This window comes from Aythya fuligula, chromosome 5, assembly GCF_009819795.1.
Source record: "Aythya fuligula isolate bAytFul2 chromosome 5, bAytFul2.pri, whole genome shotgun sequence".
In the NCBI taxonomy this organism is placed as follows: Eukaryota; Metazoa; Chordata; class Aves; order Anseriformes; family Anatidae; genus Aythya; species Aythya fuligula.
In genome coordinates, this window is record NC_045563.1 from 44,604,772 (window position 1) to 44,630,024 (window position 25,253).

A 25,253-nucleotide genomic window follows, 5' to 3' on the forward strand; every position below is an offset into this window, starting at 1 on the left:
GCTGAGGAATACTTGTCTCTATCTTCCATACTGTACTGGAATAGTTTGCATTTAATTCTCATGTAATGAGTAGGCTGACTCAAGCTGAGTGAAACAAAAGATATCCTCATGTACAGTTCCAGATCAGCCACTACAAAGTAAAACCTGCAATTTTGTAGTGACAAAATGGCTTACAGTTCCTTTCCCAGCCTTTTGTGTCATTGGTATCTGAAGTCCTTGGGCTACATTTTCCCTCACAGTAATGGTCTCTTGAAGAGTCAGTTGTGTGGAAGTGAAAATAGCTGACTTGGCTTCTTTTGAGAGAACATTCTCAGTTTCATCACTTATTGTTGTCATTATCATTGAAGATACAATTGATTTTCTTCTTTTGACCCACCCAAATGACTCCTTGAAAATGCAACTGCTTATTCTCTTGCTATTGCCTTGGAGATCTATTTACTGCAAAACCAGAAACTTCCTCTTCAATTACTATCAACTTGGAAAAGGAAAAGGAGAATGAAAAGAAAGCAAAAGATGACAAAAGAAAAAGAGAATGAAAAAGAGAATGAAATATTTTTCCTGAAAACAGGCCAAGATTATGTTGCACTAATTTACAGTGCAAGTGAAAAGTGAGGGTCTTCACTTGGCTTCTAAGGTGTTTTTTTATTTTTTTTTAGTGATAACATGTAGAAAAAGTAGTACAGTACAGACTAGAAATATAAGAGAATTAACAAAAAATCACTGTACTGTCTCCATTAAGGTCCACTTTGTACTACTGCATGTGATTATATGATTTGTTTGGTTGTCTATGAATGCCCCCTTGGAGCCATCGCATTGCATTTTCTGGTGCAAAACTCTCCAATATTAGTGGATTATTGATTGAATTGTGTTCTCTGGAGCCATTAAATCCTACTAATGAGGTTTTTCTTTAATCGGTGGATAATTGACCTAGTAGACCGTTGCCTAATTTTGGTTTCAGTACATAGGAGGTTTCCCAAGTTTCATCTTTGCATGTAAGTTAATAGGTCATTGTCCCAGTAGAGAATAGTATTATAGACTGTAGTAATACCTTTACTCACGCTAAAAATAATTTCATACTGCCAGGAAATCCATTGATTTTAGTAGAATTATTTGCAGGGTAAAGAGTAATTCAGGATGAGTAAGAATATGAGTGTTAAAAGAACAGGACTTCAGTATGTACACTGAAGTGTTATTGCAATCCCTATCAGGTGTATTATGTATCACAAGTATGAGATGTCTGTCAGGAATGGGATTTGCAGATGGGCAACGTATTACTAGAGACAGCGGAGTGGCTTAGATTATGCCTGCTGCATACAGTCAATGGAGAAAGAAAGTATGTGAATTCCTGTCCTTAGGAGAATGATTGCCTTACTGCTGTTAGGAAAGCACTGCATTTCCACACCTCAGAATGAGACTGAAGGCCTGGCCCCTATTCTGATGGATTTTCTGTGTGTTTCACCAACCGCTGGCAATGCGATATCATTTGTAGTGTACCACCTTCCTTTTACTGTGGTGATGTTTATTTTCACATTCTGAGCACAAAAATGCAATGTCATAATGTTCTCTATTCTGAGCATCAGTGAAGGAAACACAGCCTGTTTCATGCCTTCTTTGTTTTTGTCATACCTAGCCTCCTCATCCTGCTTGTCCAGGCAATGGAAGAATGGCAGTTGAAGGTGCAATAAAACAACTAATGCTGAGCCTCTAACACCACCATACACAGTCACCTCATCGAGGTGTTTGGCTTTTGACAGCTTCTAGCTTTTTGACTCCCATTCACTGTTCATCTTGACCACATCACCAGCTCCTGCCCTCCATTCTAATTCCAGCCTTCTTGTAACCCTGGGGCTAACCTGTGGATGTCACAGTCATGTTACACTCATGCCTGAGTTGTGTAAGAAGCAAGTTAATGTTAATTTAAAACTTTATGCAAACATTTGCTTAAAACTTATTTCTGCAAATTAAATACTGAATTAGCCTAGCCTACTTAAAATATGAATCTGAGCCTACTTCAGTGCAATGCTGGCTGACAAGTAGCCTCTCTTGTAAGGCACTTTTAGTTTTGTCTTAGGCTGAAATTAGAAAAAACAAGTGCGTGTGTGTATGTATTCGTGATTAAGACATGACAAAACAATGAACATAATGATTTTATCTTTTAATGACATCCATTCTGAGATGTGTTGCTTTTTTGAAATAAGATGAGGAATTCCATTTCTAGAGATGCCTGCTTGTTGTCATTGTGCATGTACAGATGCACATGAAAGCACCATATCTTTTCCTCTGTTTACCTCTGAACAGCTCAGGCTGTACAGTTTTGAATCCAGGCTAAATTTGCTTCACTGACACAAGAAAAGAGCCAACAGAAATCTCTTTTTCCTTACTCATTAGTTGTGTTTATTTTCCCTTTACTGTCACCCTGCCTGGCCTGAAGTCTCCAAAAGATTAGTCCAATTTATTTTATGTTCACTGCTGTCCCATAAAAAGGTAATACCAATACGCTGCAGGATGCTTTTTTCCTGTAATTCAGAATAGGTTAAATTCTCACTACATTTTGGAATATGCCAGGCCAATTGCACAAAGACAGCAAAAATGTATGTCTACCATTTGTGGGGGAACTGAATAAAAAAGGGATTAAGTACAATATCAACACCTGAACCTCAGCCTGAGGGCTACAGGTGTTGATGCATCTCCATGCAGGAAACTTTTCCTTTAAAACCTGTTATGTAGGTCTGAGTCAGGATACAAAGCTTTAATAGTTCATTAAAGATGGCTGAAATTGATACCTAACAGTTTTTAGCCAATTGGAGGGTTTCTTTGCCTCTAATGTGTGACGTATGTTGATAAATATCTTGATTTCTTCTAAACTGTAATTCTAAGTGAATTCCAACAACTGGAAGTAAAGTCGAGCTTCATTTATGCCACAGTGGATTTTGTAAGGTTTTCGCTTGTACATTAAGTTGTTTCTTCTCTTGAATTTCAACACAAGCTCATTTGAAACTCTGCCCAGTGTGGTTATCTAGCAAAAATCTCAAGTTTGTAATGTCCACTACAGGCAAATGATTTTTTGGGTAGCATGGTTTAGGATTCATCACAAAAGCAAAACACAGTCCCGATATTTATCATACCTGTCTTATGTTCTCCCTACTTTTATTTTAGCATTTTCTGGGGGCAAAAAAAAAAAAAAAAAAAAGAGACCCAGAGAGAACTTCACAAACTGAATGAAAAAAGGGCATGAACTGAATGGATTTATAAACACAAACAGTGCCAGAGTAGAAAAATGGATCCTCCTGCCATCATGTCTGGCTTCTCTGTCTGAATGACTTGGCTTACCCCCTGGAACTAAGTTAAGCCCAACTTTGCCATAGGTAGTAAGTAGCTCTAAAATAGTTCTGGTAATGAATCTAATTAATCCCCTATCTCAAACACAAAAACATAAGGCTTGGAAACTGTATGCTGTATTTCAATAAGAAAAATACATTTACATCCAAAACTGTTTTTCTTTTATTTTTAAAAGTTACCTTCCTGTAATTGCATGCTAGTTTACAGCTAAGATAGGAGCATCTTTACAATAATGGGCACTTTTTTAACAGATTATTGCCAAAAGTGCATTCTTTATTCCAGAGAGACACTGTAATAGATACCAGCTCTTTAGTAATGATACAAGCAATCTGTAAGCTATTATAGTTTCTTTTATAGTAACTTAATCTTCATATTGTTTTATATGTCTGGAATTTTAATAGTGTTTTTAATTTATGAAGAGAAGTATATTACGTATTACTAGTTACATGGGAATATAAGCTAAATATCAGACCATTCAACAATATTCTTACAAACAAATATTTTGAAACAAGCACAAGGAATATAACAAAGAAATCAAAGACTGCTGTATAGATATAATGGCAGCTTTTATGGACTAAGACCAGAAGCATTTATTCTGGATTGTGTTTTTTTTTTTTTTTTTTTTTTCTTTGATGCATATACTGTACTTGTGAAGAAAAATGGAAAAGAAAAAACACAGGTACTCTTAGAAGGCTATTAAAAAATAATTATTGTATTTAAAATAATTATATTTACCTAATTAATATGTTTATTTGCATTACTGATTACAAATAAATACAAATTCCCTTGTACTATTTTAAAGATAGTTGAATGAATGAAAAATTAACCCAAATCTACTAAGTACTAGATCATACATAGAATACAAGCTCTGGTGTAGATTCTTGAAGTCACTGTAAGACTGAAATAGTTTTTTAGATCATAGCCATTTTCAAGTGTGTTGGAATACACACAGTTCACAAGGAATATGGTGAACTGTACTCAGACTTGGAAGAGAGATAATGTAACACTGCAAAGCAGAGAGAAATGATCGGTGTAGCAATTTAGTGGTTGTAATGATATTAAAAACAGGGCTTTGAAATAAAAAGAAACAGTTCACTGTTTTGAAAGAAGTCATAGTCTACTTTAAACTGTCATTCTGTATTTCTGACTTGCAATTAGGTGATATTTCTGAAGTGTCAGTCCTAGATTCTGTTGTCACCATCATCATAATAAAATGTGACAGCAAAGATATTATATCAATACTTTTTCCATAATTAGCATTAAAGATGTCTCAAGGGTTAAGTACAAAGGTTTTCCACTGAATGGTCTGTAAGCCTTGTGCCTTTAAAATCTTTTAATATAGCCAAGACTGTTGACAACCAGGAGACAAATCTATGAACAAACCCGTTTGGAGAGAATAGTTTTGTGGTGTGTGATGTATGTTACGTAAATGAGCTTATTAGGACTCTCATCTATTTTATTATTGGTGCCCAATTTAATAGAGGCATTTAAAAAACAATATTTCTGCCTGACTCCTTGAAATGAAGAAGATACATTGATATAATTGAGAGCAAATGATTGCATGTTGTGCCATTTAATCATGTCATTTTTCAATTGCTGCTTTTTGCACTTCACTGCATACTTATAGAATATTTAGCTTCAGTATAGATTAAGTCCCACAGTCTGCAACTGAGTAGAGTTCCAATATTAGGTGATATTTTCTTTTAACCTTGAAGTCAGCAAAAGCACCCAGGTTTGGCAGTATTTTTCTGAAAGATGGCAAGTCATCATTCACTTCCTATCCTTGTCTTTAGGCATTTTTGAGGAATTACTTTCTTATTAATAACGTTTTTTGGAGTTACTGTTTTTCATTCAGTAACAAAGAGTTTTATTTCACCAAATGTCCTGTAAGAGTGAAATTTGAAATACACGGATGCATCACCCCTAACAAGGGAATGTCCTACTGGCATTGCTGTTCTACAGAAAAAGCTAAAAACTAAATTTTGCCAAGTATTTGCAAGCATATTTTTTCTTGTTTTCCCCTTTTCTTATATATTAGTGATGTTAATCGTGATTCTTAAAGTTTTATGTTAGCACTGTTGAAAACCAAAGCGCTGTGCTAGCCAAAAATCAGATACAAAGACGCAAATTACGTCTTTTAAGAGTTGTTTGATTGTCATACTGAGAAGGGCAGTTTCCTTTCTCAGATTTTGCCTTTTATTTCTGTATATGATTGCTGAACAACAGATCAATCATTTCATCTTCCTATCATCTTCCATTAGGTGACAACAGATGCAATAGGAAGGATATCATTCCCTTTCACACAAACTTATGTCCTGTAGCAAGGAGAAAGAGTAAGCCTTTAAGAGACCAAGGTTAGACAGAAACTTCCTCTTAGAGTGGATCATTCCAGATTTATCTGCAGTGGAGCTTCTTTCATTTTCCTAAACCCATTAGGTATTCCCCATACGTAGAAACACAACATAAAGCTAGGAATAACATCAGTCTCAGTATACATTGGCATTTCTTCTGAACCTGAATGTACAACGAAAATTATTCCGTGTAGGTTAACATGCATCATCTTCCAACGTTGTTTCAAAGCCTTTCCTGCATGGACCTCATATATCCCTAAGTGTAGAGCAAAAGCAAGAAAGACAGAAATGGTTGAAAGAAATTCAGATCACTTAAAAATGATTTCCACAAACAATATGTAACAAATAGTACTATGAAAATCATATCTAAACATTTTATATGATAATTATATGTGGATTATGCAGGTATAAATTAACTAAACTAATTTCAAATTCTTAAACTGTATTTAGGAACAAGTCCCACTGAGTTCACTGAGAACCTTAGTGTTATTAAACAACCAATATTAAACATCTGCTCAAGAACCTTGATGAAAGTGGTTTGGTGACCGAGTCATCTACCATGTAGTGTAAGAAGAAAGCCTATTTCCAAACCATGTCCTTCATTCATGTGGAAGGGGTGGTGCTTTGCACCTCAGGCACTGATGCACTGCAGGAAGGCTGTGGATTGAGGCTTGGAGGACTCTAATATTCCCCAGCTTCACACCATTATATGCCTCCTACATCCTCTGGCATTGCTTAAAACTGCATACATGTTTCTGGTCACCTACATTTCACTTCAGAGTCATACAGAACACCTTGTGGCCAAATCATGGTACTTCCATCCCCACAGATAGTGCTGTTAGCCCATGGCTTGGAAGGAGTGTTTGATGTCATTTGACTCGGCAGGGGCTTTTCCACATGATTTAAGGCATGGTATTAACAAGCTGTGAAAGTAGTTTCAGCTAGCCCTTTTTAGCTATGCGGGTGATAACTTCAAAGCACTGAAAATAGTCAGAGGGAAGAAAAATCTCCCAAGATTCTAGCAGCAGAGATAGGAATCCTCAGGATGGGAAAACATGACTTGCAATAATGTTATAATGAATAACACCTCAATGTTACCAGGGTATCTGTTGCAAAGCAAAGGACTCAGACACAAAGTCAGGTTCATACATGGCAGCTGCTGTTACTGTGTACGCTCAGCCTGCAGCAAACAAAGTTGTATATGTTAATTTAAGTCTCACTGCAAATGATAAAGTTAATGTGTTTCTCCCACATTTGCAATGGTTTGGATTGTATTTACAGCTAGTGCAGCTTAACAGATGCATGATAGCATGAGGAGCCACAGTTGAATGTACCTCATCTCTTAGTCTGTATTCCAGCAAAACTTTTGCACACACAGGAGCCTAAATGATACTCCACAGTCTACTGTTAGATCATTTCATAATTTTCTGAACTGTCAAGTACCCAATTGCTTACCACAGCAGCTGTAGTCATGCAGCTAAAGCCTCTATGGTAGAGATACTCTGTGTAATCTGTCAGATTTTTTATTTCTTTCTATTCCTTTTTTTTTTTTTTTTTTTTAATTTATCATGAATTATAGCTGTTAATTCGCAATGCAGAATGATGTACCTTGCAAATAAGTGATGTAACTGTGGTCCTGGAAACATACTTTGGATGTACAATTTCCCTACTGACTGGTTTTTATACAAGCATGCCATTTTAACAACAGCAGAGCATGGATGGATATACAACACTGTGAGGTGTCATGACATAGGATACAGAAAATTATTGTGTCCCTTTAGGACATTGTATACCAGACCATAATACTGCTTAGATTCATTATTGCTACTGTCATTATGTAGGGTTTAAAGATGTCTTAACATGATTAAATTCTCTGGCTTTTAAAGTATTGTTGCTATAGCCAACTCTTTCAACACGCTGTTATATACAAGCACTTCATTCTTCTCCTGTTTAATATTAACCATAATATCACATAATAAAATTGAAACAAAAGTGCCATAGGCCTAATTGTACTGTCACAGCCATGTAAATCAGAAATAGCTTCAGTAAAGCTACTGTTATTAGACTGGTGTAAAATTGATGTAAATTAAAAATGACTCAGATCCTGTAGCTCTGTGTGCTAACACAATGTAAAGGCCTCACTTAAATTCCCATATAATAGCTTATGAGTTAAATACTTCTTACCTCATCATATGATATGGTATTGTATCAAAAATGAACAATATTTTTAAGGGATGACATAATCAGATTGATCAAGGTAAGTTAGTGATCAAGGTAAGTTAATGATATGGGGCCAGATTCTGTGTTGACTTCCACGAAGTTAATGCATATCTATATAAACTTGATTGCCATCAGTATGTATCTTACCATCACTTCCATAAAACTGAATTTCTTAGCTGATATACAGTATAAAGTAAGAACCATGACTTTATCTTTTGTCAGGGCTTCCCCCCATTCTTTTTTTTTTTCTGATGTGATGTTAGGCTAATGAACAGAATCAGAAGGGAAATGTGTCAGGCATGGTGGTTACATAAAGAACTGTGTAGGAAGCTAGTAATGAACTCTAGGAAAATAAATAAGGGCAAGTTCAGGAAATGTAAGTGAAAATGCAGCTCTGGTATAAATTGGATAATAAAATTCCTGGTCATATTTGGCCATAAATAGTGGTTTGGGAATTTGTCATTCACCTTATTTAAAATTCAGAAATATTAAAGGTACAGAGTTCTCTCATTATAGAAGTAATAGAATTCCAGCTATTACGGAGTTAGGGTAATTTACATTGCTATAGAATGCATTATATCAGTAAGTGGAACATCTGTATGAAATGTCCACCTGCTGATATACTACTCAGTGTACTTTACAATGAAATGTACTTAATCATTTTAAGACGTCTTCTAATGAAGCCTTATCAGGATTAACATTTTGAACACAAATACTTTTAGGCATTAAAACTTCTGCCTTAAATGAGATTGCATTGTCTTGTTTACCCTTGTTGATTAATAAGCAATCTGTTAACTGTTAGAATGGCCCAATTGTGCCAGTAAAAGTAGATTAGTAATTCAGCTGTGTTTGTGGGTTTAATCATCATTTCTCTTGAAGGCTTTGAATAAAAAAATCACTTGTACGCTACCCGTAGGCAAAGAAAGGATATATGTTTTTAGATGTGTATACCACTGTTTTGCTTGTAGCTTAATGCTATTGATCAAACACACACTTCCAGAAGCAAAATATTCTGTAGATGTACAATATTTCTAAGTAGACCTTCCAATTTTTAACATATAAGTGTTATGAAAATTTGGAACTTAAATTCACATGCTATATACTGTTATTGTTTTCCTAGTAAAATTCAGGAGGACATGTCTTGACTGCTTACCAGTAAACAGTTTTGAACAGCTTTGAGAGCTCTGGTTGCTTTTTAAATTTCTATTTATTTATTTATTTATTGCTTCTTATGATTAACTGGAAGTTTAAAGGCAAATACCCTGTCTTCAGGAAAGATGGTAGTTGAGATTTTCTCATAGGGTCATGCACTTTCATCTGTGGCATCCCACAGAGGGAACCAGATGTTGGCAAGTTACAATTTAAATTATCTGGAAAGCTCCCATGTGTGGAGCACAGTCCCATTAAATTCAGGAGTAGCACAGGCCTCCAACAATAGTTGTATACTTGAGCCATGCAATGCTATAAAATTATAGGGTCTTGGAAGATGATCTGAAGTAGTCATCCTCAGAAGCATTTGTGCCTTGTGTACCCTGGCTTTGTAGATATTATTATAAAAACACATTATGAGTCAAATCCTGGTTTGATATTGAGTGACTATAATGTGTAATTGTGTTTGTATATAAAACTGTGCTCAGAAGCACCCCATGCCATTACTGCTTCCGGGTGGTAGATCTCTAGCTTTGGCATGTAAGATGCATTATTTATATTGCTATTCAATGAGACTCTCAGTGTAGTTATTTAGGTTTCTGGCATATAACCAGCATATCCTGGCTCCCATCAATATTCAGTAATATTAGGGCTTAGTGATTGTCTCCCATCATGCAGTTCACATCAGACTGCATTCTTTGTGGCACTGGAGTCTGTATGATGAAATAAATGCAATGAATAACCCATATTTGAGAGGGATACAGTTATCATAGTGTTCCTAAATTTACTTGAATATAGAAATACCCTGGAAATATTTTATGATAGCAAAAAACATGTGTACAGAATTTTATAGTGACCTCTCTACTCTCCTTTCTTAAGGTTTCTCCTCTGACAGGGTGCATATGAGCCATGATTTCTATTGTTGTTGTTGTTGTTGTTGTGTTTTTTTTTGTTTGTTTGTTTGTTTTTTGTTTGTTTTTTGTTTTGTTTTCTGAGAAGTATGTGTGTGTATACACACACTATATATATGTAGTATATATATATTCTCATTGCATTAATACTGATTTTTTTCATTTTTTTTCTGAAGTATTTCTGAATTTGATTACTGGCAAGATAACTTGTTTCAGATGTGTCCCAACTGAATGGAAAAAAAGGAAGAATACACTGGTTTACCAGTGTACACCATAACACTTTCAACATTATTGAGACAGTTAGCTATGTATGGCATTTATTTGAAGAAGACTGAAAGTAGCTTTACTCCTTCTGTGCAATTAAGATTGTGTTTATCTGAAAATAAAACACTCAGCTGTGGCACTAAGTATGGGAATTTATAGAAGAGCTGAAAAAACTATTAGCACCATTCGCTATGAGATAATACTTCATGTTTTCACGTGCAAAGTATTCCACACTGACATCTATCATCTGTCTGTCCTGCAGTCCCTATGCTGTGAGGTCAAACAGAGACGTCGTGGGGTAGCCTCAGTGCTGCGATTATGCCAGCACCTCCTGGATGACCAGGAGACCTGCAACCTAAATGCAGATCACCAGTCCATGCAGTTGATAATTGTAAACCTTGAGAGGAGGTGGGAAGCCATTGTCATGCAAGCTGTCCAGTGGCAAACAAGGCTACAGAAGAGATTGGAAAAAGACTCGGTGAGTGATGTTTACGTTAAAAATATCTCATGAGATTTCATTTTTCACCACAGACATTTTTCAGTGTTAGGCAAGCAAGTTCATCTCAGACTGTTTTCTTTTGGCTGAAGATGCTATTCCCAGTCTCTACTGGCAACAAGTGAAGCTTTTTACTTTTTCACAAAACATTGTATTGTATGGACACCACAGATTAAGAAGATAAATTCACAATATGCATATTCTGTTTGCTGGATATTTAATCCCATCATATCTGATCATGTTGAGTAATGAAAACAATCAGTGTAAGCCAAGTTTCTCAGTACCTAACAGAATTGGGCCCAGAGACATATTTCATTGATTGTAAATAAATTTCAGAAAAAGTATTTTTTGTGTAAGTACGGCTGATTTTAATTAGTATCTCAGCAGTAGATGTGTATTTCACATAGAATGCCAGGAGTATGTGATTAATATATAAATCTGTGTTATTTGAATATAAGTAAAATGCATTAATTTGCTTTTATCTCATGGAAATGATTCCTAAGAGGCAAAATAGCACTCTGCTTAAACCATCCATTAAGTGGCATAAATTAGACAGTTTTTTTACAGCATAAACTATACTACAATGCAGTATCTACATTTAAACAATAAACCATAGGGGGGACAAAATAATCCCTACTGTAACACCATTGGCTGTAATGGATGAATTGGCTCAGCATGTTCTGTGGTTCTGTCATAATGCTGAAGTCTGTATACTGGAGCCACATTGACAGCAGTAATAACCCTATGTAATGCATATACTGAAGAGCCTTGATGAGATTTGTGACAAGTGACAAGCTTACATATTTTTTTAGGTTTATATCAAACAAATAAAAGAAAAAAAATACTTGACACATACTTCCTGACAATTGTCTAACACTATTTCTGACTAACACTAAGTAGTGAAATATTACTTTTGACTTCTTTTTGTTAAAGTTCCTTTAAAGAAATAACAGAAGCTGTATTTCTCTTGGAGTTGTTTGTTTGTGTTAGTGTAATATTAAAATATACAATACAGTGTTTAGAAAAACTGGCAGCTCCCGAATGAAAATACTATCAGTCTAAACCAGCCAAGAAATAGTGAGTCAGTGAGGAATATGCTGTAGAGAAGTGAAGTGTTGAAGGTAATAATAATCTGCTGTCTACATACCTTTATCAGATGTTATAAAGCGGGAGTGCTCCTCTGTCTGTTTGGTTTATTAACTGATTTGTTTTAGGTAGTGAGGTAGAAATGTGCCTTGAGGGAGAAGCAGGGTTTAAATTACCTTTCAGGACAAGTCAAAAGCGGCATGTATGAGGGAGCTGGGAAGCAAGACGTCATTGAAAAACAGACAGAGTGGCAAGGCTGGTGTTATGAGCATGAAAGTAGTCAGCTGATAATCTAAGTATGGGTAATTGAGGAGAGTTAGTTAAGCCCTCAAAAATTTGATCTGATTGGAAGAAGTGTAAAAAGCTGACGAAGATGCATGTGATTGTACAAGGGTATGGAGAAAATATATTTTTTTCAGCCTTTCTTTAGACATGTATGTGTGGAGAGGGAAGTATTGACCTCAAAGGAAGCTATTGGAAAAAAAAAGATATCAACTGTATGACCAATGGAAAAATGTCAAATCTTAATGATGCTAAGAGTAATGATTCTCTCACTTCATAGAGCTAGTGAGAGAGAGGTGTAGATGTCACAGCTGATCCAGATTACCAGACGAAGAGGAAGGATGGTGATACTGACAGAGCATGAAGAAAAGAGGAGTTTGAGAAGGAGAGAGCAAGGATTCAATTTTGACTGTGCTTAGTTTATGTTAATGGCCGCTAAGGAGGAGTTATTTAACAGAAAGGCAGAAGAGTAGGGTTAGATGTACCAGAGTTTACCTGAACCCTCTGTTCAGAGATGAGAACTGCAGGTATGTGAGTGTATATTATTATCTAAAAAGGAGAAAGAGAAGTAGGTAAGAAGAAAGGCTTGTTGGAGTCCAGTAAAAAGCAGAAGGCTAAGGAAGAAGGACAAGCAAAGAAACACAGAGGAAGTAGAAGAATCTAGGAAGCAAAGAAATCCAAAGCAGTAACCTGTTGAGAATCTGATCAGCCAGAGTCAAAAGTAAAACAGAAGCTGGTAAAATAAAGGTCATGAGAAAATGTTAGAGAAATTTCAGTGAAATGAAAGGAAGAAACAGAATTAGTGAGGAGCCAGAATGAAGCTGAATAGAAATTGGAGGTATGAGTTTTAAACAATACATTCACATTTCAATGAGAAGAAAGTCAAGAAATAAAAGAAGACAAATGCCATCTCATCAGTGACAGAAAGACAACATTCAGGCAGTAGAAAAACTAGTTGAATTCTGGAGCTTCAAGAGCAATTATGTACAATATTGCAACAACCAAACTGAAAAATAGTTCTTACAATCCTGAATTTTGGTTGCTAAAGGATGAGTCTGTGTTAGGTCTGTAACTAACTGTCCAAGAGAGATGGGACTGGGTTTCTGCTATATTTTTCTGAAAGGTAAGGTACCACAGAGGTGATGAATTACTTTTTTAATCTACAAAGCTTATTATTTCATTGTAGTAAATATATCTGTTCTACTGAACTTAGGGCAGAAACAAATTGCAATTGTGAGATAGCTTAGAGAGGGCTGAACAGAGGTCCAAGTTGCTGTAGTGAAAGCCTACTATCTCCTTTTGCATATGAGCACCTGCCTTGTGGAAGCAGTCTGCTTTTTGTAGCTGTCATTACTATAAATAAGCTATTATGTGCTAATTAGAGCTTGGTGCTGCTCTTACAGCAGGAGTGGAGTCTTGTGTTTCTGTGTGGGACGCAATCGATCGGGAGTTGAGGCATAGTGTTCAAGTACTGCAGTTTGCTTGATGTCCCAGTGCTTGGAACTTCACAAGGTGCATGCCGCTTTGTTCCCACTTTGCCTGAGGGAGTCTGGAATTATTTGCTGGTCTGAGTTGTCTTTCACTGTACAGGGGGTGTAGTGTTCTTTCTGCTCAGAAATGGATGCCATTAAGAGCTATCATGATGCTCATTTAATTTTCAGTGTGGGTTGTTTTGTTTTGGAACCTCTCATTCTAGGCTTATATTTAATAACATGATTCTTTGAAGTGTGTCAGGATCTACAAATTTCTCATGTTGATAAAACTATCTGTATTCTCAACATTTAAGGATGCCCAAGCCACTACAGGATTCAGGTTTCTTTGTCTTCCCTGGCCAGAGTTGGCTTATTCTAGCCCTCCTTTTCACTCAGTTCCTGTGTAGTCATTTCTTGGGTAGGTACCAGGACTGTTTCTTCTGCTTCCCTATCTCTCTGTATTTGATGGTGTGCCAGTCTTGGCACATAAACAGTATCCCTTGGTAACAAGTCTTTATTTGTGGTTGCCCACAAAGTACTGTAATTTATGAAAACAAATGAGATGTTTTTATACCCTGATGGCATCTGACTCGCTGACAGTAAATAAGATAGCCCAAATTATTTTATGGCATTACAGAAGTGCAAGAGTCACTTGCATCTTCTACTCTGTTCTTAATTTGTGTACTGGGATCTTCCTTTGTCCTGTTTCCGTCCCCAGTCACTTATCTGAACTACTTATATCATTGCAAATGTATGCTGGAACTAACCATAAAAGAGTTTAAATTTCTTTTGAATACTTTGTCTTCACTGATGTTTTTCAACAGTGTTTAATTTTCCTCAACCTTTGTAAGAGCAGGCACCATAAATTTATAAATAACAAGAGATTAACATGTACTAAACCACCTATAGTCTGGTAAAAGATGTCCTTCTAAATAGCCTAAAGTTGTGTTTAGAAGCTGAAATTATCAATAAGAATCACCCCAGAAGGATGAAATGTGGTTAGATTCAGTAGGTTAATCTTGCTAAAAAGAATGAGGTATTCATATAGTGAAGAAAAAAAAACAAAGATTACTTTTAAAAAACAGTAGACACTTGTCTTTTACTGGAAGCAGTCCTAATCTGTTTTAGCAAAAGAGGTTTTTATCTCCCCCATCTGTTTTTTTGTGGTAAATTCTTTTCCCCCTGATTTATCATTCCATAGTTTGCTGGTATAACGTTATCTGTCACTAAATTTTAGCTTCAGAATTACACAGATGACTTTCAGTTTGCCTAACAAGACCCTGCTGGCAATCATCTTAAAAGAAAAAGGAGTCTGTCTGGCAATTGCAACAGCAATAGCAACAATCTTTAGTCAACTAAACCCAAAACTGCCATCTAAAATTCCTGCTCAACAGCTGGAGAAGCTTTAACTCTCTATGCACTTTCCTTTAGAGGGTCTAGTCTACATGAAAGAACACAGAACAGTTAAAAAAAAGGATTTGATACAGACTCAGTCATGGTCATGCCCACGAGTTTACAACAGCTAAGTCAAAGTGGGAATATGTAAGCTGTTTTATGCAATTTTGTTGATTATTTGCTCAGCCAACGATATACCCAGTTTCAGTTATGCATCTAGCCTCAGTGAATTTTTCCACCAGCCACAGATGTTCGCAGTTTGATGTCCTGTCCAGGTCAGATATGTCTCTATGTAAGAATTCACAATGAGGTGACTATTGGTATTCACTTTCCTGGGACTGTTTTATTGATACTGGAGTTCATGTAACTGACGTACTACTATGGCTCACATAGAGACAAGAATGTGTTTTCTAATGGATTTTATTTCTGAAGTTTCAATTGAATTCCTACCTTTAGTCTGGAGAAACTGCTTTTTCTCCAGACTGCTTATTCACTGAATGAGAAAGGTATCTGTTTTACGGAGCAGACAATCTATTTTCTAATGCAACAGAGAGGGCCAATTATTGAAGGAACAGTATTAATCACGCTTTTAAAATGGAGATTTTGAGCTAAGATAATTTGGATTGAGGTGCTGTAATTCTCACATCATCCAGAAACTATTTGAAATAGTCATGTCTTTCATGATTTAGTCTACCACTATGAAAATTTAAAATTTTTTCTTTTTCACCCAAGTCATCCTGCACACTACATTGTATGTCCAGCAAAAAATCCATCTGTATTGGCTGGAAAGTATGCTGTACATCCAGCCACATAATTGAAAATAATAAGGCCACAATAAATGGGATGGCCTTGGGGTATAACACCCGAGGGATTCAATTGGTGTCGCTTTGCATCAATGTCCATGCATCATGGTAATTGAGGTAACATAACCAATTACCACATTTTAATTAGAGTTGTAAGGACTTGGGAAAATCTGCAATGGTGAGACAGCTCACTTTAAAAAAAAAAAAAAAAAAAAAAAAAAGCAACTCAATTTTTACCACAAGTTTGTTTCTTGGGTGTTTGTTTCTTAGGAAGCAAAAACCTTGTGTAAATCCCTGTTTAGTATTTTTATCAGCATCCTCTTGGTTTCATTATTTATAATTTACTTTGAAAAACAAATTGTTTAAAAATACTATATTGCTTCTGATCAGGTATCTTTATCTCTTTACTCTGTTCATCTGTTTTTGTGATCTTTTCTGCAAAAGAAAACAGTTTTAAATAATGCTAGGCATAGTGCTAACTGAAGTCGCCCTCTCAGTTCTCTATATTTAATTCACTAGTTCAATATTTTTTCAATCCACGGCCTGACACTTGTTCTGAGCTACATAACAATACAAAAAAAAAAACCTGCATTCAAAGGTAAAAAAATGTATTTGTCATTGTTCTGTTATTTGTTAGATAGCTCCACTAAATAAAACTTGGCTTCTGAAGGATTCTAATTTTTTCACAAGCCATTATTTTGCAAGGTCTAGCTTTTACATCTAGCTAAAAATCTTGCATAAAAATGTAGAAAACCAGCAGAAGTGCCTAATACAGCAAAGTAATAAGTGAAGATTGACCTAATTTGCTGAGGAGGGGGCACTGCATATTTTAAAGTGCTGAATACCTCTTACATGATCTAGCCCTAACATTATTTAATGACGTATGTTTGAAACTTTATAAATTGGTTTCTTTTTTCATTATCTATCACAAGTCTTTTTTTTTTTTATATTGGACCTCTTCATAGTACAATTTTTGACAGTATTTGTATTTGTTTCTGTCAGTCATCTTGTTCTGTTTGTTTTCAACACTGAAGATGGCTTCCTTTGGAGGTTTCTTCCTTAAAAATATATATATTTTTAAATGAATGGTATATTTGATTGTAGAATCTCTGATGTATCACTCTAACTAGGCTCTGCACCATCTTCATGCTTGAGGTGCTGTACACCTTTCTGCTTCTGGGTGGCATTGCATGTCTGATTTGTGACATGGAATGATTTTCTGTAAGATCTAAAACAGAACTGCATAAACGGTGAACTAAGGTCTAAATTTTTCTTTGACTTTATGAAAGACACTTCATATTCTTGCAAGAAGTTGTGTATTTCTCTTAATTTTCTTGAAGAATGGCCATAGTGATGATGGCAGCCATTACGGCAGTGTGCAGAGTCCAGATGACCTGTTGAGACTAAAGCTGGTAAAATGCTTCTGGTTTTGCAGATCTCAGTAAAAAATTGCAGACATGGTGGAGCTTAGTAAAAGTTAATTTTTAAAAAATCAGATAAATGTTGTGTTACATTCTGGAGAAAATCTCCCAAGTGGACACCTGCGGTGGTAGCTTTTTAGAGTGAATAAAAATAAAAATTAATACATTTTTGTCTTTCCACAGAAGACTCTTTTCCATCCTCAGTGAATATAAAATTTTCTGTCACAACTAACCATCTTGGGCAACCACCCAGAGGTGGAATACTCTATGTGACATTATCAATCCAAATTCCAGTCATCTCATCAAGGTGTTCTCTCATCAAGAGAGAGCAAACCCTCAGAGGTGGTCATTTGAGCTCATTGCCACTGAATCAGTCTTTTAGCTGTTGCTCTAATTTTAATTATGTTATGGGACTCTTTAGTTGTAGGTGTGGTTAGTCAAGAAGAGACTGATGGTTAATCCAGGGACCAGAGACTATTCAGAGGCATTTCACAGTTTCTGTCAAGCCACAGTGAGCCTAAGCTTTCCCACTGGAGAGTATGGAAAATAAAGGTACATCATGGTCTGAACTTTTGGGTAGACCTGTGCGGTGTCAAGAGTTGGACTTGATGATCCTTAGTGGGTCCCTTCCAACTCAGGATATTCTATGATTCTATGATTCTATGATATTCCTAACTTTCTTGTGAGTCTCAGATGATTTAAGAGGAGGTTGAACAGTTAGTATTGGGAGAAAATGTACTCAGCAATTCTACCTTGCTGCTTGCATGTCCTTTGTTCTTATCAGATAATGAAAAGGGAGTACTGGAAGGAAAGTCTTCACATGTAGCAGTTTCTGTATTGATAATGCTAGGAATAGGCTTTTCTGTGGAGCCTCTTCCAGTCTACTTTACCCTTCCTTTGTGAGGTTAACCTCCTAAAGCAGAAAAAAGTACTTCAGCATTATTGCTCCTCCAATTCTTTTCTCTGCATTGAAATTTCCAGACTAATGATGCTGTTGATTAGGTATGAGTTTGTAGTTTCCAGTATACTGAAACCTACAAGAATATCTCTTGCATCTTGCTCAACCACCATCCTATAGTAGCAGGTCTTGATCACTGTCCACCTCAACTAATTGAAAATACTTACCTGGGATGCATGTTTCTCTTCCAGGAGTCCTTGCTAATTCTGCAGGCACCTTTAGTTTCTTTGTCCTCTCCAGGGTACCCAACAAACTTTGTAATGTGAAAGGTGAAAGTTACTTTTTTTGTTATTGTGGGCATGAGCACAGGAAGATAAATGAAATTATATTAGAAGTAAAGGCTATTTTAATGAGAAAATCAATTGCTGCAATACTTAATTATCCCAAGTACCCTTTGATTTTTGTTTTCTCTTGATGAAGCACACAACATTTCTGTGCAGGATCTGAAATTTATTTATTTATTTATTTATTTCAAGATAGGTTTCTCTATAAGACTGGGAATGCTTCATAGTGGCTGATCATGGTTTAAACAAAAAGTCTGCAAAAAAGCAAAATAAATAAATTATGTATCACTATATATGATTTTTTAAACCAAATATGGTTATTTGATCATATATATTTATATACATATATGTATGTATAACCACTAATCATAGCTCAGGCTATAGTGAAAAACTGACTTCAGGTATTCAGGGCAGAAAATGTCACGGTCACAGTGTTACAGGACTAAGTACCTGGTATTATATTTGGCTCTAAACATAGTGGCTGAACTGGGTAAAAAATAATGCCTCTAGACTAAAGTTTTCAGTAGCATCTTGTGAGCAATCTCCTTCAGTGATTGTTAAGTCTTCTCTTTAAATCACATATACTTTGAATTATTTTTTTCTCTATTATGTTAGAAAAAGCTATGTGAATGCACTGGCACAGTGCCACAAAATTTTGTATATATTTCTTTTTATTTTTAAAAAGAATTACTTATTTGGATTTTTTTTTTTTTTAATGTGTATGTGTTCCTTCTTTGGTTAATGCAGTTTTAATCTGTTCAAATGTGATTTCAGAAGGAGAGGAAATTAATGTAGCTTAAAGTTACTTAAACACCTTAAACTGCTATATCTCATATCTCAGGAACTTTCAAGGCTGATCAGTAATGCTGTGTTATCCAGTGAGAAGCTGGAAATATTTTCTTTTGGGTATATACGAGGCTTCTGTGTTCATCCATGTGGCCGGAAGATTCTTCTGTTTCTCAGTGATCATGTTTGTCTGGTGGTGTTTTTGAGTTGGGTGAGAGAATTTAATAGCTGGTAGAAAGTTGGGAACACTTCCTGTCTGATTTTTTTTTTTTTTTTTTAAGTGGTTGGTGCTTACAAGCCCTCAGATATTCAGAATGGCAGTGAGGGCATCTAAAAAGCCAATTTATTGTTTGCCTTTGTAATTCAACGTATGTTCATGGAAAGTACCGTATCTCCCATGGGTAATGGCATTTGATCCTCACTGACAGTGCATTCTTACATGCATTCTCAACATTCTTAAGTTCTTTGCATTTATAGATAATATTGTAAATCCACTTGCCACAATTTTTTATATACTTATATTTATCAAGTAATTACAAAAATTCAAATTTTAGGACAGAAGAATTCAATTCTATAAAACCTAGAAATGTGAGGTTTCTAACAATCTAATGGGAATAGTCAACATCACAGTAACAGGCTTAGGTCTTTATATTGTGGTGGCATGTATTCTACCAATCAGGTATAAATCTATTTGTCTACTTTTTCTGTATTACACATAAAATAATGGTTGAAAGAGTGTGAGCAAAGCTCTTGCCACAGCTCTGATAGTAAGACACTTCCTGCTTTAGAAACATGTTCATTTGAAATGTAAGATGTATAAAATCTTCAAGTGAATTTGCAGAAATTATTGGTTTTAGTAGCAAAATATGTAATATTCAGAAGCTGGGGAGCTGATGTTTCCAGCGTGTGCAGATAGTAAAAGAACTATCATAAGCTATTTAAATGGCAAAAATAACTCATTAAAATGAAAGAGGAAAAATGTTTAGGTTTTTTATTTTCAGTGGTAGAGATCACATTTCAGAAGAACTCAGTTCCTATTTAGTCATTTAAGTATAGGGCCAGATATATAAAAGTGCCAAGCTGATAGTGACTCTTGGCATTGTACTGTGTTCAGATTACAGGATGAAGTCAGTATTTTATTCAGGTGCCTAATACTCACTAATTGTAAGATCATGACTCAGGCCTGCATTGTTTAAAAAATTAGACTTAAGAAAAATACAAAAGTCACAAAGTAGTGATTATTGAATTAATTTAATGACTTGGTGCATTGCAACTCTGATGACCCTAGTTCTGCCAGGAATGGTACGTGAGTGTGATTGAAGATAATTTTCTGATACTTTGTTTCAAGAGTTCTCAAGAAAAATAATTTTTAGAAAGAGGGGAAGATGCCTCATTTTCTAACAGGTTGTACAGCAGTTATTTCCATCCCACAAGGGTCTTCGGTATTGGATAATAGGGCCCCAATCCTCCAACCATTATGGAAATGTATTTGAAGGATCTTCAGAAAATATATGACTAATCAGTGTTTCCTTGTTCATTATTATAGAATATTATAGGAGGTGCATAAGCTGTAAGCAGAAAGGGATAAAATAAAAAAAAAAAAAAGTGAATGAAAATAAAGAACAACTATTTACTCTTTCTCTTAACATGAGAAATAACAGGGTACCTCATGAAATTATCAGTCAAGAGATTCAAAACAATCAAAAAGAAATACTATTTTTATGTAATATTATTTTTATGTAGTGTGTAGTAAAAATGTGAAACTTGCTCTTACATGATGTTGTGGATAACAAAAATACAAATGACTTCAGGAAGTAATTAGACAAATTAATGGAGAAGTCAATCAATGCTTATTAAATTCCTACTCTGAAAGTCCCCACAGTCTGATTTTTCAAATTTTGCATAGCAGCTTCTATGCTAATCTGTTCCTTTAAAAAAAAACAAAAAACAAAAAACAACCTTGAACATCCACTATAGACCACTGTAGGAGATAAACTCATCTCTCAAATGGACTGTTGATCTTACCCAAAATGGCAGATGCCTTGTGAAAGAACATGAATTGCAGGCTTAGAGGCCTACCTGTGCAATATTTTCATGTATGGCAAAGCAGTTTCAATAAATGCCTACAGGGTTTTCATTGTGCTTGTGTTTTGTTTGTTTGTTTGGTTTACTATTTCCAAAAACTAGGATGTAGGCATTTAGCAGGCTGCTTTCACCAGGAGAAAACTTTGCATCTACGTAACAGCTTTTCAAGAGATCTTTAGTACATTTTTCTGTAAAATACACAGAAAGTATAATTTTCTATAACATTTGTGTAATATTTAAATATGGACATACATTTATGTGTCTGAGGTAATAAAATATACATTAAATAATAAGATGTAAATCATTAGCAAAGATGATCCGAATTTTATTTCTCTTTACATATAAGGTATTTGTGTCATCAGTGTAGCTCTAATCCATATTCAGGTCTTCGTGTTTGGTGTGCAGTAATATGTAAATTACCTAGCCAGCTGCATTAAGCAGTGTTTGTTTATTCTATTTCTTTTGGCATAGCATATAACTGAATTTCTGCCAAAAATGTGGCTGCTTCAGGGAACACTGTTTGAGAAGAAGGAAGTTTTGAAAGGAAACGCACATCATAAGTCTTTACTGTGTGAAACAGTAAAATCAAAACAAACTTTCTGTTCATAAAAATATCTGTTTTAATGTAAAATAATGTGCTTGTAAAATACAATGAGCAAATTGAATCTTTTTAGAATGCTCTGTTTACATTATCTTTGTAAACAAGAGTACAATGCTGAGAGGCTGGTGATTTTGTTCATATGTGGGAAGGGTGACTAAAACTGGTGAAATGTGAAAATGGAAAGTTTAAGAGAAATTATTTTAAAATGGCATATTAATCTCCCCTAACACATAGCATTTAAATGTGTTTAAATTTAGAAAGCAGTGAAGTTTAAGTGTTAAAAAAAATTGCATTAATGATGCATAGAGCTATCTACTTATGCTGGCAGTCCTTTCAGTCTTCCAGTCTGACACTTCCTTTTTTATCCAGCCAGCTAATTTCCCCTCTTTTGTGAGGAGTAACTGTTTTCACACTAGTGCTTACCCAGCAAGCCTCTTCATTGTTTCATGGTTAATTATCTTCTTGAGCTTCACCTTCTCCAGAGAAGGGAGAAAGACTGGGCCTCCCCACAGCTCTAATGAAAGCTAGGTTTAGAGATGCACTGTGTGAATAAATGCAGTGTCCGATGTAGCAAAATAATAAACGAGTTCCTAAATTTACGGAGTCACAGCTCATCCAGCAGGTTTACTGAACAAAGCAGGAAAACACTTCATCTTAAAAATAATTTTTTATTTCTAAAAGTGGGGAGGAATATTGCTTTAGTGTTAAGCCAAAAGCTCTAAAGTTGTATGTTAATAACATTTATGCTGATAACATTAGTACTCATAGCTTCGTGCCCCTCAGTTATTACACTGCTTTGTAGGGAGCGCTCATTGGACTTTGTGACTCAACACCTCTGAAAATAAGAAATGCAGATAGATTTAAATCTTCAGTTTATGTTCCAATTTGAGCCCAAGCTTAAACTGTATAACATTTAAAATAATTTTTCCTGTAATACAAGAATGTTGAAGAATGACAATAGTATTTTTGTACTAATTAAATACTCCTCATTGTAACTTTGTACTCAGCCAAACTAAGGCAGGCAATTATAAACCTCTCACCCTAACAAGAAATAGTTGTCCTTTACTTTGTCATCTTCTAAGTGAATTTCTATCAAGTATGCTTATATTAAATCATTTCTCAAGTGACCACATCAAAATATATGTGTAACACTGGTACTTCACATATTGCCCAGAATCCATTCAACATCCTAGATTAGATTGAAATTTCCAACCCTTTTATTTTTTTCAGCCAACTCCAGGGCTGTGTTGGCATCTGTTATGTACACAGATGACTATAAACAACAGACACTTACCAGTGATAGAGATGAGAGAAAAAAATCTGGAAGTTCAAGGGTGAGATGATTTTAGTGAAACAGTTCTGCCTAGGGACCTCTTATACCTGGAGATAAGGCCAGTATTCCTGTTCTGCAACATCTGAAAAGCAGCTCTTCTTAGACAGAGGCTATGCAATGGCAAGGAGCAGTAGTGTTGTTGTAGTCTCGAGGTGCTTACTCTCTGCTACTTATTGACAGCAGCAGGGTTTAACTTAATGCTTGGAAATCCATAGGTTGGCACATTGTGGAAGCACTTGTAATATGCAGCATTCTGCAAGCTTCAGACTTCACCATACTTGCTTATTGACTCCCCTCCAGTCAATATCCCAAGTTTACAGATGGTGTATCAATGAAATCAAGAAGTACCTGAACTGAGATTACAAAGAAATCCTGTTGAAAATTTACATAGGGGAAAATAAAGAGTCAGTTGCCTTTGATGATATGAATTACACTAAATTTGGTAGTCTCTTAACTGCTTCAGGAAGAAGATAAACTGATGGGAGACCCAGATATCCTTCATGCAGTTCTTTTATTCATAAATAATTGATAAATTCTCCCTTTCCTATATATGGAAAGAATTTTTATTCAGAAAATCAGCCTCTCTTCTCCAGCTCTCAGTGAGAAAACTTTCTTTCTAGGTTTCTCCTAAGGTCAAGCTCCCAGGGGCTTATGTCCTGTCCTTTTGTACCTTATATCTAACTGTTTCTATGGTGATTCTCACTCTTTAGTGTTTCTCACAAACATCTATTTCTGCTGAAACAAAGCTCTTAAAAACTCTGTGATTTCAGGTTTCCTGATGTGCCCGTTGCAGGTGGAGGGTTACTACTGTGGCTACTGAGTGCTTTCATAGCATCCACTGAGTTGTTCTGGTTTAACTGAGAGTAGTACACCACTAAAGGAATACCAGTTGCACTGTAAATGCTATTAAATTGAAAATATCCTTAGCCACTATGCAGACCTCTGAACTATTACAAAGCCAAAACAATAATAATTCTATTATGCCAGTGTAACTTTGCCAGCACAGCTTTGTTCATTGGCTTGGGCACCTCTCCTATGAAGACAGGCTGAGGGAGTTGGGGTTGTTCAGCCTGGAGAAGAGAAGGCTCTGGGGAGACCTTATAGTGGCCTTCCAGTGCTTAAAGGGGGCTACAGGAAAGCTGGGGAGGGACTCTTTGTCAGGGGGTGTAGTGATAGCACAAGAGGGAATGGCTTTAAACTGAAAGAGAGTAGATTTAGTTTAGATACAAGAAAGAAATTTTTTCCCATGAGGGTGGTGAGGCACTGGAATGGGTTGCCCAGAGAACCATTCTGTTATTATGTGATCTGAGTGCAGAAGGTAACTGTTTTGCTGTGAATAAGGGCACAGTGAAAATGCACAGTGAAAAAATGGGCTGAAATTCTGGTTTATAGACAAGCAATAGTTAAGCCTGTTTAAGCATCGTCAGTTCCTCAGATTTCCTACTTCTGCTGTGTTGTTTTATTTTTATTTTTATATATTTTTTTGTCTTAACCATAAAGGTTAAGGTCTTTGATTGGGCCAAATTCTGAGACTTGGCATAGATGAACTCTACCAACTTGCATGGGCATGTGTTTGAGGTAGAGTGCCAGGATTTGCTCTTTACTAAACTAGGTATGCATGACAACATTTTGGGTTTGGGTCAAACTAGGAACATTTTTCTAAGAGTTTCATAAAGTGCTTGTGTTGGATTCTTGCACAAAGAAAATCACATATTCTTCTGAAGTAGGGGTGAGACCAAAATGACATTCAAGGGTGAAAAATCCTGTCATGTAACCTCTTGACAGATGAAAAGAAAACTACAAAGCAGCAAAAACAACAGTCAGTAAAATATGCTATGTAGCTAGGCTTTCTCATCACACACACACAAAAACGGGGGGGGGGGGGGAGGCAAAAAAAAAAAACACACAAATACACAGCTTGGAATATAGGTCTGAGATTGTAAACCTATTTGGATGACAATATGATTCAACATAAAAATGTTACAGATGTTCTTCTGCTCCCTGGTAACATTGAAAG

The 25,253-nt window shown here is 35.7% G+C and overlaps 1 protein-coding gene across 3 annotated transcripts in view; it reads left to right on the forward strand.

Annotated features, from left to right (window-relative positions):
• Nucleotides 1-25,253, forward strand: part of AKAP6 (A-kinase anchoring protein 6) — a 269,691-nt gene that overhangs the window by 228,897 nt on the left and 15,541 nt on the right. For all 3 annotated transcript variants that reach the window (XM_032187818.1, XM_032187820.1, XM_032187819.1), the window contains exon 12: nt 10,497-10,712. In XM_032187818.1, coding sequence (XP_032043709.1) covers nt 10,497-10,712 — 216 coding nt within the window. The remainder of the gene's footprint in view (nt 1-10,496; nt 10,713-25,253) is intronic.